Genomic DNA, 21,158 nt, shown 5'->3' with positions numbered 1-21,158 from the left:
GTCCCTTGGAAAGAGTTCAGCTTTTCTTTGTATTCGACCTGTGAGCTTTCTCAGGTCAACACTCGCTCTCACTCAGCAGCCGCTGTATTTTGCAGCCTTTTGGATGTTTGAGCGGCAACGTTCCAGCGCGGTGTTACTTTGAGTTTCTGCTCTTTTTCTTCTTTTTAACAAATATTGTGACGCTACTGTGCTGCCATGTTCCAGCTGAGGGCGTACTATTCATATCACATAGTGCACCGACTTGATTCATCATAATGATCATCATGAGCCCATTTTATGTCCACCGCAGGACGAAGGCCTCTCCCTGCTATCTCCAGTTGCCCCTTTCCTGCGTCAACCGATTTAAACTAGGCATGGCATGGCATGGCAAGAACTTTATTTTAGTCCAGAGAAACTAGGGTCCGAGGGCACAAGCCCCAGGCTAAGTCGGTGGCTCCGCCCACGTAGGCATTGGTAGGCCAAAGGCTTTGCCAATGTCGTGAGCTCTCCGGACGGCCAGCAGTTGATCTTGGAGGACTTCGCTGGATATGCGCCGACTCCAGTCCTCCTCACTGTTGAGATCCGAAGCCCTTTGGTTGGGGCACAGCCAGAACATATGATCAAATAGACACGGAGTGTGTCCACAACTTTTCCGCTGGAAAATCCTGGTCAATTTTGTTAAGCACAATAGGTGTGGGATAAGATTTAGTTTGAATCATGCTTAATGTGACTGCCTGAGCTCGGTTGAGCTTCTTATGGGGGGAGGAAAAACTAGAGCCCGCGAATTTCCTAATTTCACCGCCTCACTTAGTCTTCTACCGTCCTCGCCTGTGCTTCCCTTTCTTGGTACCATTCCGTAACACTTGTTAAGCACAAGAGGTGTGGGATAAGGTTTAGTTTGAATCATTCTTAATGTGACTGCCTGAGCCCGGTTGAGCTTCTTATGGGGGGGGGGGGGAGGAAAAACTAGAGCCCGCGAATTTCCTAATTTCACCGCCTCACTTAGTCTTCTACCGTCCTCGCCTGTGCTTCCCTTTCTTGGTACCATTCCGTAACACTAATGGTCCAACGACTATCTAACCTGCGCATTACATGACCTGCCCAGCTCCATTTTGCTATCTTAATGTCAATTAGAATACCGGCTGTACTCGTTTGCGCTCTGTTCCAAACAGCTGTCTTTCTATCTGTTAACGTTACGCCTAGAATTCTTCGTTCCATCGCTCTTTGCGTGGTCCTTAACTTGTTCTCAAGCTTATTTGTCAATCTCGAAGTCTCTGCCCCATATGTCAGCACCGGTAAAATGCACTGATTGTACAGCTTCCCTTTCAATGATAATGGTAAGCTTCCAGTCAGGAGCTGACAATGTCTGCTCGTTGTAAAGCTAATTGGTGGCCTTGCAATAGCAGTGCCTGGTAAGGGCCGATTTGCACTCGAGGCGCACGCCACACCACCCGCCTGCCCACACGCATGTGGTCGGGTGAAAATTTGGAGATTTCGCAGACTGGTACATATGTTTCGGTTTACACTGCATGTGCGAGTCCAGTGTATGCCAAAATTTGTGAAACAGTGTGACAAATGTCCAGTTGCGGCAAGCGGGCGGTGTCATGGTTGAAGCATACGGCGGCCTTTGATTAACCAGCCCTAAGGCTGGGCTAAAGCTGTGTAACAGGTGCGCGGCCTGCACAGTACTCAGCTATCACACTGGTAAGGTGGCGTAGCGCAAGCAGATTTTCTCGAAGTGCGCTGACGTCACCGCACGCTCACGTAGTTCAGTAGGACCTTTAAAAAGATCAGTTCTAACAGTTTACGAACGTACTGCTTTAAACATTTTCGTAGCACTCCGTCAACAATTCGCCCCCGAATTGTATTGGAACTGTGAGTTAAAACAAAGAGTTTGATTCCTGAGTATGTCATATATGGACAATAATGTGTGATAGAAAAAGTTATCAAAATCTCTCAAGTTACTTCGCATTCTAGATATCTTTCGGCCAACAGTACGAGCTGTTGACGTACTGAGGATACATGTCCTTCAGAAAAAATATTTTGATCATGTGTAGTAAAACATTGTTTACACAAAAGTAACAATTCTTTTGACGGAGTAATAAAGTTGTTATTTAGACAAAAGCTAGAAGAATATATGTTAACGGTGTAGTTAAAATATTCCTTATACATAAGTAAGAAGGAAGTCTTTTAACGGTCGATATAAAACATTCTTTATGCAAAAGTAACAAAAGTATTTTGACATTGTACGAACACATGTTCTTTATGCAACAGTAAGAAGGAAGTCTTTTAACGGTGTGTGAACAAATGCTCTTGATACAAAAGTAAGAAGGGTGTCCTTTAACGGTCTATTCAAAATATTCTTTGTACAAAAGTAAAACGGAAGTCTTATACGGGCGTACTTGAAATATCCTGTACACAAAAGCAAGAAAGAAGTCTTTTAACGGTGTATTTAAAACATTCTTTATGTAAAAGTAAGAAAGAATTATTTTGACATTGTATGAACAAATGGTACTAGAATGTAAATGTAAATATACTGTTGGTAAAGTAAATAGAAAGTCGGTAGAATTTCTACGTAATGTTAATAGGCACTTTTGCAAGGGAAAATCTCATCCCCGTTCAGGGAGCAAGATACTGCAAGCTATTTTAGAACATTGCCACAGGCAGATGAGAACCCATATCGCAGTGAATCTTTGCAGGAACCCAGTAGGCCAGGTGAGAACCCCGAAGGGTGGATGACTAAGTCATAAGGGCCACAATTTATTGCTAAATGCGCCGTGACAGTTGCTAGATAGAACGATCGCTATAGCAGCAGAGGGGGGAGCCTTCTTACAGTTTCTTGCGGTCTTCCCGTAGACTACAGAAGTGAGGGAACTGTAGACTGCAGAATTGGCTAAATAATGCATTTTGGAAATAGTTGCTGGCCTTCAGGGGTTTGCAGTCTATAGACGGGACTCTTGTTGTATCCGTAAGAAGAAATAGCATAGGGGCCTGCTGAGGTTATTTTCTTTATAATAATAATAATAATAATAATAATAATAATAATAATAATAATAATAATAATAATAATAATAATAATAATAATAATAATAATAATAATAATAATAATAAACTATGCTAAGGATGCGTCGTCGCCCCAGCAATCGCCGGCTAATCCTTTGCTCTTGGTTCGAGGGAAATGATGTAATAGGTATATAGCATGTCATAATAAAATAAAGAAACATATTTAAAACCATGCACGAATAAAATACAATCTCTTGAAGAAGAAGGATGAGAAGAGGGAAAGACAGGGAGGTTAGTCAGTATAAGTATTAGCTTGCTAGCCTGCCTTAAATTTGTGCATAATTCACAAAAAGCTTAAACGTACATATTTCTAATCGTATCATGTGCATGAACTCACAACTTACAGTTTGAAAAGCCACGAATATAGTTCAAGTAATTACCTTGAAAAATACCACAAACGGAGGTTCATACTAAATATTCAAGTAAAACGCATTCAGTTTCTTCCTCTGCACACACGTTTCAGTAGGCAGAAAAATAATGCCTGTAAACAACGAATTAAGAAATGCTTATTGAAAACAATTTAAAGGCACGTCTTGCTCACTTTTCTGGAGTGCGAAAAACATTTGGTGAAAGTCAATGTGCCTGGAACGCGTATAATAATTAGTGCTACGAAGTATGCGCGTTAACTAACAGTTTCCGTGGAGGTGCTTCTTTTGCTTCCTTTTTATGACTCGCCGCTTACGGTACACCCTCTGTAGGTGAGCTCTGTGCCTGTCTTCTACAAACAAAATTTCTTTAAGTACCTTTAACCTAACGTGAACTCGTTACGCTTTATTTAGCTTCCTCTTCAGTCTTTAACCCAAACTGAATGGTGTCTGCTGCGGAAATATAAGAATTAGGTATTGCATTGGGGAAAGTAATACTTTAACAAAGCTTTAATCATATGTCATCTGCAGACATTCGTAACGTACGCAATAACCAGTGTCCCTATAGCGGCCCCCGTGAGAACCCAACAGGTGCGGCAGAGCCACTTCACGCAGTCAGCGAACTGAAATAGGCGCGGAAGCAGACCCCAACAGCCTATCCACATGTTAAACTTGCAGCAGTACTGCAGGTTTAAACGCCTATGTTCTTTTCCACAGGTCCATATATTTCATGACTAGGAGAGAAGATTGGCCAATCTTACGCAAAAGTGAGAGATTGGGGACAAATATATTCCGCTACTTTGAAGTGGGCTATAAATAGTTAAATGACTGCACTTTCCTTTGCTCCAAAAAGCGCGTCCTTAATGTTCAAAGCAAGCGATTTTATAAAAAATGTCACACAATGTAGCGTTAGTATACACATCAACCGCTAAGAAACGCCTGTCTAAGGAATGGTCCAGTCGTTTCGTTCTCGCGAATGTAATCCTGTGGGAACGAGAACATGTTTTTGCATGTTCGATTTAAGTACGGGCTTGTTTTTTTGTGTGTGTCCGTGAATGATCGTTCGCACGTAGTGATCCGTCACTGCTTATGTCATTCCAGGAATTGTGAAATCTGGAATCTTGACAACGTTGAGGCATGCATGGTTCAACTGCAGTGCGCCCACAAGACGGATACAGAAGGTTAACGAACAAGCTCTCAGTTTTTTTGCAACGTTAGTGCACGTAGCAGCATCGTCCCTTAGCGGTAGCGTTGGCAAAATGAGCATAAATTTCCAGAATTTTATGGCCCATTTTACCTCACTTTTCAAGGGGTCTTACGAGAGCAGCAAAAATAACCACTGCTTTACTCTGTCGCCTATGAAAATCTGTAACACTTTGTATGCACTTATTCAGTAAATGATCCACGAAAAAAATTCTCACACATCAATATGTAATCTACTATGAATATAGAGTGTGCACATATATTAACTCATTAAACCCTCCTCGCTGCGTCGTCCCACGGCAATCTTCGAAGTTGCCTGACGGGGCGGCACAGTTTGAGATTGGAATGGGACCTCTTTATAAATTATTCTACGCGTATCGGAACAACGCTTCTTTTTTCATATTGTTTCGAGAAAGGAAAAACAGCAATAAATTACGACAAGCGCATCTAAGCCAAAAGCTTTGTCACGCACATAATGTAAATGCAGCATAGGTCTGGCATAACTGAATGTTTCACCATATTTTAGCTTGCACTTACAAATACTTATGACTTAATGATTACACGAACTCGTTTACGAAAAAAACCCAGAGATTTCATGTGCATGTTCTTCGTGGTAGGCGTTATCTTGGCGAAATTGGCCAACTTACCCTGTTTTATTGAACGAACCCCAAGCAGCAGCGACTTCTTTCATGAACTCTTCGTTTTTCGGTGTGTAGTTCTTGGAAGTCATAAGGTCTCTGATCTCCTTACCCATTGCGTCGCTGTTACGGCCCTGGTCATTGATGAAGGGCAGAGATGCCATGGTGTAAAATAGGTCCTCGCCATGCTCCACACCCACACATGCCTCATATATACTGTACGCAGGTCGCTGACCGAAAAGGTACCTGTACGTCTTGACTCCCCGTTGCAAAGCGCTGTCCACAAGAAATTGCACCGGGAAGTCGAACACAGCGTCGCGTAGCATTTTAGAAAGAGTGTCCTGAACCTCGGCAAAACTGCACTCTTTTTCGTCGGCACCGAAGTTGGCCCGCACAGGCTCCTTTGACTTCGAGAGAGGAATTTTTAAGGTCTGTACCATGACAGCGGCACAATGAGCATGCGGTACTGGCTCTTCATCACAGCCGGAAGATTGCGAAACGCATCCTGCACCATTCCCAGGAACATTGTCGCCTAGTTCAGAGTGGTTCCCAATGGCAGTTTTCCGGTTCCCGTGTTCATCCAAGCCTGTGGCGTCAGGATGGAAAGCGGCAAGAAGGCACCCTTGCTTGTAGGCGCGAACATGCGCTGCACGAAATCAATCTTATCTACGGTGTTTATTATAAAACTTCAATATAAACGACGCAGGAAGGTAAGAACGTCGTTTATTTGCTCCTTCAGTTCCTTCTCCGCGTCATAGCAGCCGCAGAACGACAGAAAGCGGAGCTAGTTGGTAAGGATTCATTATGCAAAATAGAAGTGAGGCGTGCCGACAGGACACAAGAGTAGAGAAGTGGACAACACGAACGCCGAACACGAACACGAACAACACGAACGCCGGACAACACGAACACGGCGTTCGTGTTGTCCACTTCTCTACTCTTGTGTCCTGTCTGCACGCCTCACTTCTATTTTGCATAATGAATAGCAGCCGCACCAGCCGCGTTTATGAACCTCCCCTCTCCCCTGAAGTATATTGTTGCTGTCATGGCCAAGGGAGCTCCGCTTTGCATAACAGCCCTCTCGAAAAGTCCCTTGCTGTGAGGAGACACTACATCAAGTCCCACGGATATCGGTCCAGCGCTCTTACCTCCCAATGTGACATCATTCGGGTCACCACCGAAGCTCTATATATTTCGCTGTACCAACTTGAGCATAATGTTTTCATCCCAAAAGCCCATATTTCCTGGTATCGCCGGAATCTAAAGGGACAGAAAGCAGTTGATTCCTACTCGGTAATTTAAAGTCGCTACGTTAATGTCGGTGAGGCCCACGAAGTTTGCCGGATCGTAGACGAGAAGGCTGAGTCACCCTATTGAAAACCGCATCCGTGAATGAACACATATGCAGAAAATTCTTGCTTGCAGGTTGTGAGTGTCTCGGCGCAAAGCGACGCTGGTTTCCAAACGTTGACGTACAAGCAGTCCTCGGACGCGTTGGTGCAATCCAGTCTCAGCGTAGGGATCAGCGGGCACGATAGCTGCTTGCACACTTTCGGCTTGCTTGTGGCATTGTACACTCCTTTCCAGGTAGAAACGGGTCGTGGCTTTTGAAAACGGTGGTCGCTCACGGGCGCTTCAGCGTACGGTACGGTCATGTAGGCGTCAATTTACAAGCGAACTCCCACCAAGAGTCCGGAATCGATACGAATAAACCGGAGGAACGTTTTCACTGTGCACTGTGGCAGGAACGAAAAAAAAATCCAACCAAGAAAGCACAAGTTGCCGCAAGTGCGACAGTTCGAGTGGAGTCGCGGGCCAGAAGAGCCGATAAAGACATTTCCTCTTCTGCGAGTCTAATGGCGCGATTGTTTGCCACAGACGCATAGCAAGCCGGGACATAGCTATTCCATTTACGAAGGCACTATCGATGCTGCTTCGTAGCGACCAACGTTCTTTAAGATCGCAGCATTCCTTCTGAGGAGAAAAGGTACACATCTTATCGTCGTTGTGCAATTTCACTCTTGCTGACTGCGCTTCGAATGGCATTGAAAGGAACACCGAGAATTGTTTACTTCGTGCTTGGTTGATCTCAAACCATTTAGGCTGGGGGCAATAGAAGCTGGATGGCTGCGGGAATCCTAAAGGAAAACCGCGGCGTCCTTGACGAGGCCTTGATGGCATTCAACTGCTTTCGTTCGAACACCGATGCATGCAACGCCGGCGCGTGGACTTAAACGCGTTATCGTTTGCGCATCTACACTTTGCGGGAATTTTGCAGCCATACACTGTACACATTTTTGTCTAGGCAGCCGAAAGCAAACATTTTTGCTTTTAACCAATGTGATTAGAACTGTTGAGCACATTGAAATTGGAGGAATAAAAAGAAGTTTTGCAGTTCATTGGTGAACAAAATACCGTAAGCAAGGTAGAGATGCCCATTTCTGGAATAACAGCATCACTTTCTATATGTTGTTTACATATATTTCTTCAAAGCCAAACCTAAGAGCCATTGTGACAAGCAAGGCTGTTTAAATATAGATGCCCCGTTGTTTACCAGGTAAAAGTTCAGCGCCAGGCGTTTCGCACTACCAACTCTTTATCTCTGCGATGCTCCCAAAACGCAAAAGAAACTGTTGAAGCTGCCAGAAAATAACAAGCCAGAATTTTTGTTTTTGACAAAGTCGGTTATAAATGCACATAGTTTTTATTCTTTCTCAGTTCTTTCTGATGTCACTGTTTCTTTCTTTCATTTCCTTCATTGTTTCTTCTTCTTTAGTTCGCTGAATTTTTACCGATTACAACGCTTGCGTGGATCCTTACATCAGAGTTTTTAGCTGCATAGGGTTATTTTTGCTGTAAAGGCGGAAAAACCGAATGAACAAGACAAAATAAACCACTATGAACCAGTTAAATCTAGGAATGTAGAAGTATGTAAGTCACCATAATTCTTTATTATCGTTTTAAGTCTCCAGAGGACTATTCGAGACACCTACACTCCGTTCCATAGATAGCAGTCAACACTGTTGATGCTACGCAAAAAGTTTGGTCAAGAAAAGTTATCACTCCGCGCGTTCCGTGCATGCTTCGCTGCACGGCAACAGCATTCACTCGCGCGAGCATGCACGTGAGGCTCTTCGCGACAGGTTGCAAATAAAGAAAGCCTAAAAGAAAAACAAAAAGAAAAATGATCTAAAACAAGGCATTAGCAGCCTTATAATGAAAATGTAGAGCGCTAAAAAGACAAAGGACGTAGAACGAACAAACACTCACCACACGTTCCTTCTTCTACGTCCTTTGCGTTTTTAGCGCTCTAAGGTTTTATTATAATGCATTACCAACTAGCCCACCTACGCATCTTTTGCATTAGCAGCTATATACTACATTGTATTTGTTTCTAAGGATTAAAATTTATTTAATTCAATACTGTGCCAACATGAAAAACAGTTGCGCGCAATTGCGGTCAAAAAACATCGAACTATATCTAAGTGCGAACGAAGCCACTACAAAAAGTCTCTCTAGCCTTCACAGCATTGATCGCTATGCGTGGAACGGAGTATACATTGAGAAATTCGTAGGAATCACCAAAAGAAGTAAACCCGCCTAATCGAAATTTTATAGAATTCTGTTCTGTCCCAAAAGCATAATACTGTCAGCGCCTTAGGTCACATGAAGTACATTGCCCTTTCATATAATTACAGTAAACGGTACGGATAAAGCAAATTTGCCGTCTTGACAAAGCTTCTTACTTGAAAAATATTACGCAATATTCGTGGCTAAATTTGATCCTATGCAAGCGAATGATATTAAAAAAGTAATTCGTGGGATTTATTATCCATAAATTGCACAATGGGTTTGGAGGGACGCCGTAGAGGAGAACTCCAGATTAATTTTAGCCACCAAGGCTTCTTTATTAACGTGCACTCAATGATGTACATCATAGTCAGGTTATGTTCCAGTCATTGCTTTGCGGCGCTAGGCGGTGCCTGGCGCCTCAATGACTGGCCCTAAACTGATCAACTCAGAACGTCCGAAACGAAAAAAAAATGAAGCAGTTAATTCGTTTTACATTTTTGTCCTTCAAGGATCGAATCGAATGCTTTATGGAGTAAGTATATTGATATCGTGGCTGTTCGAAATTTCACCTGGCGCCAACCAATAAATTGCTTGGTACCTTGTTACTTGGTACTTAGGCCTTCGTCCTTCAACCAAGGAATATCCCCGCAATTTCCTGTCTGTCTGTCTGTCTGTCTGTCTGTCTGTCTGCGTGCGTGCGTGCGTGCGCTTGTGTGTGTGTGTGTGTGTGTTTTGTGTGTGTGTGTTGTGTGTTGTGTGTCTAACATTTTCCGAGCATATAAACGATCTCGAGGCCTGGATCGGGAATCTCAGAGATTGCATGAAACGCGCCACGAGGGAGATCCCTGAAGACGCTGGTCTGGTCGACGTGGATAGCCGCCTCCTACAGTTGTGGGAAGCCAGAGAGAGCATGCAAACCCGCTGGAAAAAGAATAAACTTAACCGTACCTTCCACGGGCGCACTGCGCAAATCGTCATGGAAATCGATCAATACGCTAACCAATTAACCAAACACCAATGGGAAAAGGTGTGCAACAGCATGCACGGACAACTCGGCCTAGCCAAAGTGTGCAATCTCCTCCGATATCTTATGGACCCGGATAAGAGTAAATCCGAGCAGAAGAAAGACCTCACAAAGATCACTCACCAATACCAGGGCACGGTGATGAGTTCATGATAGAACTGAGAACCCATTACGTAGGCAGAAGTGCACAATTCCCACAGAAGTCATACGCTGGTCCGGAGAATCTTAACCGAGATGCAATCATCGTAGAGGTTGAAGAACAGGCTGTCTTTTTGAAACTCCGAACTAAATGTGAACCAGGCCCCGATGTCGTAACCAATAAAACCGTCTGAAATCCAAACGACGCATCTATCGATGCCCTAATAGAGTACTTCAACCACTGTTGGGAAACAGATTCTATCCCCTCGCAATGGAAGCATACACGAATAATATTCATACCGAAACATGGTAAGCGACTTCGCCCCCCCACCCCCCAGCTCGAGAACTTACTCCCAAACTCCCTGAATTCGTGCTGAGGAAAACTCGTAGAGGGTGTCATACTGAACCGCCTCCACAATTTTGCGGCGGACAACAAGCTGTTATCAAACTCCATAATTGGCTTTCGTCCTAAACTCTCCACGCAAGCCGTCAGGCTTGACCTTAAACATCAAGTTCTAGACAACATATCCAAGAATGGTGCCCGGGCTGTCCTGGGCCTCAATCTTACAAAAGCCTTTGAAAACGTAGCGCATCAGAACTGCTTGTTGACCTAGTTGGTGCTTGCGCATCGTAAATGCACCATCAACGTAGATCATCATACTGTACTGGAGAATCTGCAGTACCTAGGTGTAGGCCAAATGAGCTACAACTTCATCAAAGATTTCTTCAACCACCGCACAGCAGAACTAAGAATAGGGGAACTACAATCGGACCAGTTCCCGCTCGGAATTTGTGGCACGCCGCAGGGATCACTCTTGTCCCTTTTCCTCTTCAATTTAGAAATGATCGGATTACCGGAACAACTTTATCAGAATTTAGATCTACACCACCGCCTGTATGCCGATGACATCACGCTGCGGGTGGTTAAAGGTAGCGATGGAAATATAGAAACCACACTACAACAAGGTGTAGAAATGGTTGAAAAGTACGTGTACGACAAATGCCTCGCCTGCTCCCCGCAAAAGTCACAACTATTCCTACTCAGAGCCCCTACAAACCGCAAATCTGAGACTGGAATATCCTCAAAGATCCCTGTGCAAGCCGGAGGAGCCGTGATCCCGGTGGCGAACACCATCTCTGTACTCGGCCTCTTTATCCAAGCTCACGGGCGCAACGGCAAAACCATTCATCAACCAGAAGCGTGCGTCCAACAGACAGTGCGACTCACCTTAAGACTTGCCAACGGACACTCTGGCATGAAAGAAGCCAACGTCATACGGCTGGTACAATCCTTCGGGCTCGGCCGCGTCACCTACATCCCCCCGTACCTCTGCCTCAAAGCGACTGAGAAAGAGAAAATATATGAACTTATGTGGAGGCCCCATAAACAGGCTCTTGGGCTACGTATGAGAACGGCCAACGCTAAATTGCTAGCCCCAGGTGTGCACAACACTCTCGAGGAAGTTGTGGAAGCGCATCTTATATTTGAATACGAAAGGCTAACTCAAAGTGCCACTGCGGGCAAAACATCCTCCAGAACCTCGATATCAAGTGCGAGTTGATGCAAATCACTAAAGCAGACATTCACGATCAGAGGCGCCATCTCAAAATTAATCCACTCCCTAAGAACATGCACCCCTAATTCCACAAGGAAAGGAGGGCCGAATAGTCCAAAGCCCTACATCAGAAATTCCACGACTTCAAAGACGTAGTCAATGTCGACGCAGTGGAATACATAGAACGCAACTGTATGTCCCTCGTAGTGGTGGACTCCTCAGGTCAAATGCGCGCTGGTGGTTCAATCCGAACCAGAAGCACTGTAACAGCGGAAGAGGCGGCTATCGCTCTTCCAACAGCCTCCCCACATTGTCATTACATCATTAGCGATTACAGAGCTGCAGTACGAGATTTTGCGAAAGGCCAGGTCTTGGCTTCCTTAAAACACATGCTATACACCAACCAGCGCCCACGACCAATCCAAATCATTTGGGCATCAGCAGACTCCTACCTACCCGACAATGATGCCACCCCCATCACCGCTCGAGGACTCACCAACCGAGCACCCGGACGGCTCACGCTATGACCAGAAAGGGCTCGCATGGTCAGTTACCAGGAAATAACTCAGCACTACAGGTCAGCTAGGGCAGTGTACCCGCCAGCACACAAATAGCTTAACAAGCGACAAGAAGTAGCTTGAAGCCGACTTCAGACAAACACCTACCCCAACGCCGTAGCCTATCACTACTACTACTCGCACCAATAGCCCAATACATGTAACCATTCTAACAATAAAGCGGATCTGTTCCAGATTATGTGGTCATGTCCAGCGGAAAATGACACGAATCACGAAATAAGTAATACTGAGCAGTGGGAGGCCGTGTTGCTCGGTCCGACCCTGACCTGCAGGCCAAGGTCATCAAGAGAGCTGAAGAAGTCGCCTGGGCCCAGGGGCTCATGGCTGCCGAACCACAAGGTCACCCGTCAATAGCTTGTTTTCCAATAAAGTCTTTACTCCCTCACTCCACTACCCATGCCAACTTGGTTCGCTCGGTAGTTCAAGTTGTAATGGCTAATGGCCAGAGGGAACTGTGCTTAAGGAACCGGGTGTGAAACCAACTGTCGGAGAACCAGCTTGATTCACTGGGTACGCCACCCATGTTGGTCCGAGATGGCTTCATCGGAAGTTAGGCGCTGCCAGAATTTACATTTTTGACTTGATTAGAGACGCAACTACATATCCAATAACCTCATCAAACAAATTCTAAACGAAAATTTGCCTAAAGTACATATTTATCTTTAATCGTGCTCTTAGGTGCCTGAACGAGTCGGAACTTTTGTACAGATATTTTCCACTAGAAATGGGTGTGCAACTTACAGTAGTGTCACCGATGACTAATTTCGGCAAATGGAAAATACATCGACACACTAACATAACCACGTGATTGATGGCAGTTTGACACAGCTTTTTGTGCACGCACTTTAAGAACAAAGCGAACACCGACATTTTATGCTGCGACAGAACTCATTCTGCATAAACTTAATTTACCAGAGTTATACTGAGCCCCCCCCTTTTTTTTTATTCCGATACCTACTTCATGGAATAGCATGGCTAATAAACAGCAAATATTTCGATTATATTTTTGTGGTCACCTCATTGGCCAGCGTAGGGTTTGGATGATGTCTATTACGCGAGCGTGGTTGTTATCAAAATCAGTGCGGTAATTCCACGGAACTGTTTGCTAGAGACATTTAAAACCGGGATTGAAAACCTCGGTCTAGTTATTTTCGCACCGCGAATGGTACAGTATGGTGTATGTCCTTTGCAGTGGCTTATCACTCAGAATGTTACGATCTGCAAAAGTCTAATCTTATTTCAAGAACTTCTTGCGCCCTTGGCGTTTCTGCGCTACCAGTCGCTTTTTACACCATAACTAACCTTAGGATAGATGACGAAATATGAAGTGGTAAGGCTGTCTCAAATATGTTCACTCAGCTTTTTCTAACCTCTGGAAGCTTTGAACCAACGCGTCCCAATGTTTGACAATATACCAGCGACAATTTTTCTCATTACATATTTCTTTATCCTTCTTTATCTTTCTTTATCCTTTCTTTATGCATTAGAAATTTTTACCGTTATAAAAGCTCTAAACAAAAAATATTCTGCAGGATTCGATGGCGCTAAACCAGCTTGAATTCCAGCGGTTTCTTACTTAATATGCAAAGTTATTTGCGATATCACTAACTTAATGTTGGCAACGGGAATATTTCCAGTTCAAATGAAAACAGTGAGGGTTATTGTTATGCACAAAGGAGGCGCAGCTAATGATATAAACAATTACATTCCCATATCAGTTCTCCCGTTTTTTTTTCTAAAGTAGTCGAGAAGGTTATTTTTTAAGGATAATGGGCCTTCTTTATCAGTACAGATAAATGAATACGAGTTTCAAAGTGGTAAATTCGAAAAAAATGGCCTCGGTAAACATTCACAATAAAGTTGTAATGAACCAAGAACATCACATATTAACTTTAGGTATCTTTCTATACTTCAGGACAGCGTTCGACTCCATTGAACACAATATACTCATTGAAAAGCTACGCCGTTATAGATTCAGAGGCATCTGTCTTGGCCTAATACGCAGTTCTTTTTTTTTAATGCGAGGGTTAATGACTGAGGGCATACAGGAGTATGGGATGCGGGCGAATAAGGATGGTTAAATGGACGATAAAAGGTTTGCGGATCTAATAATCCTTATTGAAGCGATGTCACTGTTTCAATTAGCGGTGTTGACTGTGATTTGCAATCTTTAAAGTATGGTGTTATACAAGGTTCAAGATTAGGGCCGATATTATATCTCTTTAGATAGACTGTAATGTTCAGGACCCTGAGACCCCCGACATTTCTCTTTCTGTGGATGATAAATCTGTGTTCTTTTCTTCTGACAACCTACCTGCTCTCAAGCTTCTAGCGAACGATTGGCTCGACAGTTTAGCTAAATGGTTAAATACTGATTAATTTATCATCAAATGTTAAAAAAACAATGTATCTTATTTTACGTCAATATCTAGGGAGTTCTGAAGAAGCTTTGTAAGAATAAGTGGGCTAACAGCATTAGTACTTTTTAGGAACTTTGTGTTAATTGAATCATAGCCGGGAGAAGAGTTAATATCGAGAGAATTAATTAGTTTTAGGAAACCAGATGTTTCCACAATAATTGGAGGCATTTGTATGTAGTCGTATTCCCGTGTGGCCGGCAGAACACTTTTACACTTGGTGGAAAACCTCAGAAGAAAGGAACGCAGAGAGACACGTGCGCAGTTTTTTCTTTATTTTTATTTGACACACACGCACTTCATTGGGGAAGGAATGCCCTGAGGATATAGTTAGCGCAGTTCACCTCATCAGATAAACTTTTAAAGATACGGATATTCCTAATCGCAAAAAGCAGTGGCATAACAAAATTCCACCAATTGTTCGTTCACCTAAGTATTTATGGCACGTGTGATTACACACATCCTCCTGTATACATCACGTGGATGTAGCGTATTGTTGTAAGCTTGATGAAGCGATTCGGATAAGGCCAAGCACTACTTAGGTCATTCGAATTTAGCAGTGGTCATGAGCTGCTTGATGCAGTGGCTCAGTGCCTATGACGCTCTCATTGTCAGCGCGAAGTCTTGAAGTTGACTCCTAGGAAATTTGTAGTACAATAACGTTTCTGTGCTGTGCTTTTTAAGTAATTTAGTGTCCTCACTGTGTTAGTTTGAGACGTCAAGATACATCCGTCAGTCAATCAATTTCAATCAATAGCAATCAATAAACTCATGGGGCTAGCAACAGTCTTGAGAAATCCCTCCTCCAAATGTGCTACAAAGTAGATTGACGTCTCAATTTTTTTGCGCAGTACGCAAGCTAAGCTTTTAAGAGCAAGAAAGTAGGTGTAAGAGCCGCCAATTTCACAGCAAATTTCGGCGACGGAATTAACGGAAGTCATCATAGTCTCAGAATTTTCGGTAAATTAGTATACTTCGTGTATTGAATGGCATTACTTCCGCAGTGGCAATATGTACTCCAATGTTGCAAATTCCTAACATGCAATTTTAACACATATACAAAAAAGCAAAAATGGGAAGCTTCATTTGCAGCGTTTACGATGTTTCACATTGCGAAATTTGTGACTGATATCCATTTCTTCGGGAGGTTTTACCTGATGAAGCGTAATTGCGCTATATGCCCAATGATATATAGATATTTTGAAATTATATCCCAACATGACTGGTGGCGTGCAAACTATATTTCAGTCAAAACCTATTTCATCAAAAGATATTCTCGCCATAGTTCACATTTGTCTTTCTTTTCCTTCACTTCGGAAATGTTTCCAGGACGGAGCTGGATCACAGCAGGATTAGTCGTTGTGTACCGGGGCCATTCCTTTCCACAGACGGGAAGCTGAGGCATTCTGGAACGAGCGAAGCAGCAAAATATGGTAAGAATAAGAATTTCCCTCACATTTCCAGGTGGCCCAACACGCATATTTTTGTGCTTTTCTACTCGCTTTACCTCCAAAATGAATCTTTGGGCGCCATAGCGCACACGAAGACTCCTTATCTTATCAAAATTGTTTTCATTTGAAGACATTTACGTATGATACCTGAGACTTCATCAGCGAAATTCTGCAAAGCTGAAGAGTTTCACTGCCCTTTGTTTCAAATTTCGTACAAAGAAGGAATTCTATTTGCGAACTATCCGTAACACGTTCTAATCAAAATTGAGTAATCCAGTTCTTTTATTACTCCTATTTGTCTTCGCAAGCCTGGAATGGGGTGTTCAGTTACTATAGCCTGAAAATTTTCGGCTGTCGCGTAACGTTGCAGGGACTGTCAGGAGAAGCATCACTTCTCACACATTTTTTTTACTTTCTAGAAAATGTTTGTGCGATCATAAACCATATTACTGAGACGTAATAACTTATCAGCCGGTCAGCTAGAGTCGGGAATAAAAAGTTTCCCATCGCGAGTTTCGTTATTAATAGTAGAATCAAGCTCAAAGTTGAGCTCAATCCATCGAAACCGAAGCTTGAAGCTGCAATCACTTGAATCATTCGTTCTGCACCATCTGAATATATCAGAACGGACAGATTCAGCAGTATGATGCAGCTAAAGCTCAGAAACACATTGTTGTTACCACCTTGTTTTCATTCTTCTGATCTTGAGCCTATTACTCTCGCTTACGGTCTCGGCATTTCAGCTATTCTACGTGGAGTTACGGCGTTTCCTTGTGTTAATAAAAAAAGAGGAATTACTCAGTGTGTTCGTTCCACACAGGCCGTTTTTTAGAATGCGATAATTTATCTTTGCAACCTGCACCAACGATGCGCCATGTATGACCTACATCTACGAGTAATCATGTATACGGAAAGCAAGCTGAAAAATACAGCCGCACATTGCTCCTGCAGCAAAGAACGACTTAAATTACGAAATTTGAATTCAGGTGAGTTTACAAGCCATAGAACAAGGCACGCTTTCTTGCTGAACCTAATTTCTTGCTTTCTTGTTAATACTACCAACCTCTTTTACAATTAGTTGATCTCATGATTTGGCAGAAAGGTGGGTATGAGCTCTTTGCTAAGAAAATAATATCGCATCGGCAGTACCTTCGCCATGTAAATAAAGGTCGCTGGTCGTTCGTCTAACTCCTGCGACAGGTTCTGCCCGGGCGCCCTTCCCGTCTGTTCTACTAGTCCTGAATCAGGAAATTAGTCCACTAGCATAACGAACATAATGGTTTGAGTGCAAGACGTAGTAAACCAAAGTGCTGGAAATATGGTAGTTTTTGGCTGAGTATAAGGCAAGCTGCACGTACCCAGTGGTGACGAAGGCGTTGATGGCAGCCACAATTTGGTGCATGAAGTTTTCTTCCTTGGGGGTATAGTCGAGTTGCTGAAGCCTTTTATGTCCCGCATCGCGGAGGACTTTGGTGTAGCGGCTCTTGTCCTTCATGAAAGGAAGCGATCCTAACAGGTACAGGGTGTCATCACCGTGGCTGACACCCATCCATTTGGGCCAGAGACTGTGTGATGCCCTGTGCGCGAACAAGTACCGATAGGTGTCGATTCCTTGCCGAGCTGCGGCATCTGCCATCAGTTTCACAGGGCAATAAAATACACCATCACCCAGCAGCTCGCTGGCAATGCGAACAATGCTATCACTTGTGTGCTGGACGTCGGGTCCACCGAAGTAAGCTTCGACAATAGGTCGAGCGCGGGATATGGAAATCCCGAAGAGGGGCTGCATAGCGACCGTCATAGCCAGCCTGTATTCCGTGGCCAGTAACTTTTTCAATGCAGGGGAAGAGTACTGGATGTTGTCCAAGAGAATCGTGCCCTCGTCGGCCGTGGTTCCCAGAATAACTTGCTTGAAAGGAAGCTTCGTCCAGGTTTTCGCTGCAAGTGGGTGCTCCGGAAAAAATTCGTCACCGTACTCAGGTGCGAATACCTGGCTAGTGGGATCCAGTGTTTCTATGGTACTTATTATAAACGATGGTTCAAGTTTGCGTAAGCATGTCATGATACTGTCGAGTTGCTCGTCAACGCTCTTTCTCGAATTGTAGCACCCCAACGTGCCCGCAACGTGAATGAATTTTCCCACGCCTCTATGCGAGAAGCCGAGAATAATGGAGAGTGGAGTACTGCTCATTAAGACGGCCCTTTTGAATAGACCCTGTCGCTTAGGTGAGGCTGCCTGCAAGCCCACCGATATTGCTCCAGCGCTTTGACCTATCAAGGTCACTTCGTCTGGATCGCCACCAAAGCTAGCGATGTTTTTTCGTATCCAGCTCAGCGCAAGGTGTTGGTCCCAGAGACCGAAATTTCCGGGCACTTCAGGCTTGCCGAGAGAGAGAAATCCAAAAATGCTCACTCTATAATTGAAAGTCACAAACACTACATCTGAGAGTGCTACAAAATTTGCCGGATCATACACGAAGAGAGCAGAATCGCCCCACTGAAAAGCTCCGCCGTGAATGAAGACGACGACTGGCTTTTTGTCACTGCAGGTTGTTGATGCTGAACAGATAGACGAGCGCTTCCAGATATTCAGGTAGAGACAGTCCTCCGATGCGCTGGTAGAGTAGTTCAATGGAGCTTCCTCGATAAAGCGCAGCGTAGTCTGCCAGCAGGCTGGGGTTTTTGCGGTTGCTTGGTATGTTCCATTCCATGGCGTGAAGCGCTCGGGCTTTCTGAAGCGAAGTTCTCCAACGGGAGGTTTTGCATACGGTATGCCCAAAAAGGTGTCGATGGACCTGTTACCTACAGTAATAACTTTGCCCAAGACAGCTCCTGAGCCAGTCATAACAATCGGGGCAAGCTTGAAGAAACTTTCTTCGCTGCAGTAAACAATTTGGGCTGCCAAGAGAAGAGTTATCACTTGCCATTTCTTGAACGCGTTGTAGAACAATTTCACGCTGTTAGAAAAACTGGCCTCGTGGGAACTTGGAGTTTGCATCACGACTTGCGTATAATACTGAACCCAGCGCAGTGCCTTTCTCTCGTGGAAAGTGCGCTTATTTGAGAGAGGAATGAAAACCGGTGCCAGTGCCTCCTTTCCTACTTGTGAATGGCGAATTACGGAGAGAGTGCAAGGTGCTGCATATTTTAGCGGTCAGGATGTCGTATGCGGTCGAACGCAATTTGTACCCTTGGGAGGGAGAAGCCGTGTACGAGGCCACTCATTCGTCCTTTTGTAATACCTTGACGGTCGCGGTCGTCATTGCGACCCATAAGAGGCAAGGCTAGGCAGTGGAAATGGGAGAACAGGCACATACAGAGTACGCTAGAGCTGGGTGTCATGACGGTTAACGTGGAGGTGGAATAACGATACGAGCTATTGACGACCTCATCTCTGACAGATATAATCGCTACGCTCTAGGTCGTTTTCTACGCGCTAAGGTTCAGTTTCCGGGAAGCGGCAGTTTCTTCTTTTTTCATCGTTCGTCGGCGCTTCGGAAGGCCATGTAGTGCATTACTTTCCTCCTTTTAATTTTCTTGCTCCGGGCACACGTGAATCGGGTCCTTCATCTGCTCACTGTTTTCAGCCTCGTGACGCTAATCGGTATACAGGCGGCGACTGTTACGTAGTTTCTTACCCGATTTTGTGCCCGGCGGAGCGTGGTAGGAGGGGGTCGTGCATCGGGAGTCAAAAGCGTGCAGATAATTAGACGTTAGTGATGCTCGTTTTCTTCCTGTTAAGTGGCGCTACTACAACCGCGTAGAAAGTTTATCCCCTGTACTGGGAGAATGGTAATGTACACTGTGGTCAAAGCTGCAGATAAACTGGGACACATTATGAATAACCTCCCTTAGGAGTTTCAAATGCGCGGCCTCAATATTGCGCTTGCGTAAATTACTTATATAAGTGCTCCAAAGCGTTGTCGAAACAATTACACGCAAGGTTTCCCAGGGTATTTGCAAAAATAAATGTGGCAACAAGCTCTCATTCGGTGGAAGCGGAGGGAGGGGGGGAGGACTGGAGGAAGAACGAATGTATGTACAAAGTTTAAAGCTGCTGGGTTCATTGAGGAATTTTCAGGTAATGAATGAATGGTCGTTTTATCCGCATTCTGAAACATAACTAAGCACGTAGATTGTTTCGTCAATGTCCTCGTTGAACTAAATATGTCACTTAGGTACCGCTAAATATGTTTATACAAGGGCTCGAAAGTGTTATCTGGCTGTTTGTAATGTTTCCCAGTTTCCGTAGACATCCAAATGGGGCTCAAAACTAATAAGCTTTCATGGGACGGGGGATATGTTATGGGTCTTGTACTCGTAAAGTTAGAAGTATGTGGGATAATGATGGCTGCACATTACTGCTACAAGCGCTCTGAAGCGTCATATACGCGTATATTGCACACGACGTACAATGTTCTCCCTTTGTTTTGCGAGAACAAATTGTAGCACAGAGTCAATATTCGGTGTAAATATGGCCACGGTTATTGTTCATGATCGTGCAAAGTTAAAAGTGTGTGGGCTAATCACTGCTTCTGAAGTCAATTAGCTATTATATCTCCCTAAAGCGCTGTACAAGCGCTATACATATATATGAATGTTTTTATGGTGTTCTGGTAGAACGAAATGTGACAACAAATTTTAATTTGCAGCGAATTGGGACTATGTTATTGGTCATTAGAGGCAGAGTTGGAAAACGTGTGGTTTAATGAAGAGCATTAGAAAATTAATACAGCTGCTAGAAAAAAACAGCTTTGCTAGAAGTTAACCTTTTTCATCAAAGTCGCACAAGTCTGCAGTGTGTGTTCTTCACTTAGCTGAAAGAAAACTCATGCCTGAAGCTGTGCTGCATAGTATAATAATAAGTACAGTTCCAAAAGTATCGTGTTTCCAAAGTTAAAGGCTAGTTCCAGCCTGCATTACATTTTTAGAAATATAGAAATGAACTGGTAATCCAGCTTTCTATTGCAGCAACACTCGCTTCGTTACTGCCAGATAGTGCACGAATTAAACTCGCGTTTTCCTCACAAAAGCATCACCACAATCACTATAACATTAAAATTGCCTGGCGTATTCTGAAAACGTTCCTAGAAAAGTACGGGTGGCCTGTTGGTCACATAACAACATAGGAGAACCATACCAACATATACCGCCGTAAAGTATGAGACCGGGC

General features: G+C 44.0%; 1 protein-coding gene and 1 pseudogene across 1 annotated transcript; both read right to left on the bottom strand.

The window, feature by feature from the left end:
- Nucleotides 1-5,974: 5,974 nt before the first annotated feature.
- On the bottom strand, nt 5,975-9,996 carry LOC142582152 (acetylcholinesterase-like; annotated as a pseudogene).
- A 1,216-nt stretch (nt 9,997-11,212) lies between these two features.
- Nucleotides 11,213-18,924, bottom strand: LOC142582151 (acetylcholinesterase-like). Its single transcript, XM_075691548.1, has 2 exons — nt 17,344-18,924; nt 11,213-11,327 (listed from the first exon to the last, which is right to left on the bottom strand). The coding sequence occupies exons 1-2, from the start codon at nt 18,828-18,830 to the stop codon at nt 11,213-11,215; spliced, it is 1,602 nt and encodes a 533-aa protein (XP_075547663.1). The 5' UTR covers nt 18,831-18,924.
- Nucleotides 18,925-21,158: the final 2,234 nt, after the last annotated feature.

This window comes from Dermacentor variabilis, chromosome 5, assembly GCF_050947875.1.
Source record: "Dermacentor variabilis isolate Ectoservices chromosome 5, ASM5094787v1, whole genome shotgun sequence".
Taxonomy (NCBI): Eukaryota; Metazoa; Arthropoda; class Arachnida; order Ixodida; family Ixodidae; genus Dermacentor; species Dermacentor variabilis.
The sequence above is the reverse complement of the archived record's forward strand: the minus strand, read 5'-3'. Positions and strand labels throughout refer to the sequence as shown.

Coding starts and splice junctions, on each gene's coding strand:
- LOC142582151 (XM_075691548.1), bottom strand. CDS start 18,830: ATGACTGGCTCAGGAGCTGTCTTGGGCAAAGTTATTACTGTAGGTAAC. Junction 11,328..17,343: donor AACGCCTTCGTCACCACTGG/GTACGTGCAGCT, acceptor TCTCTTTCTCAG/TCGCTTTGAGGCAGAGGTAC.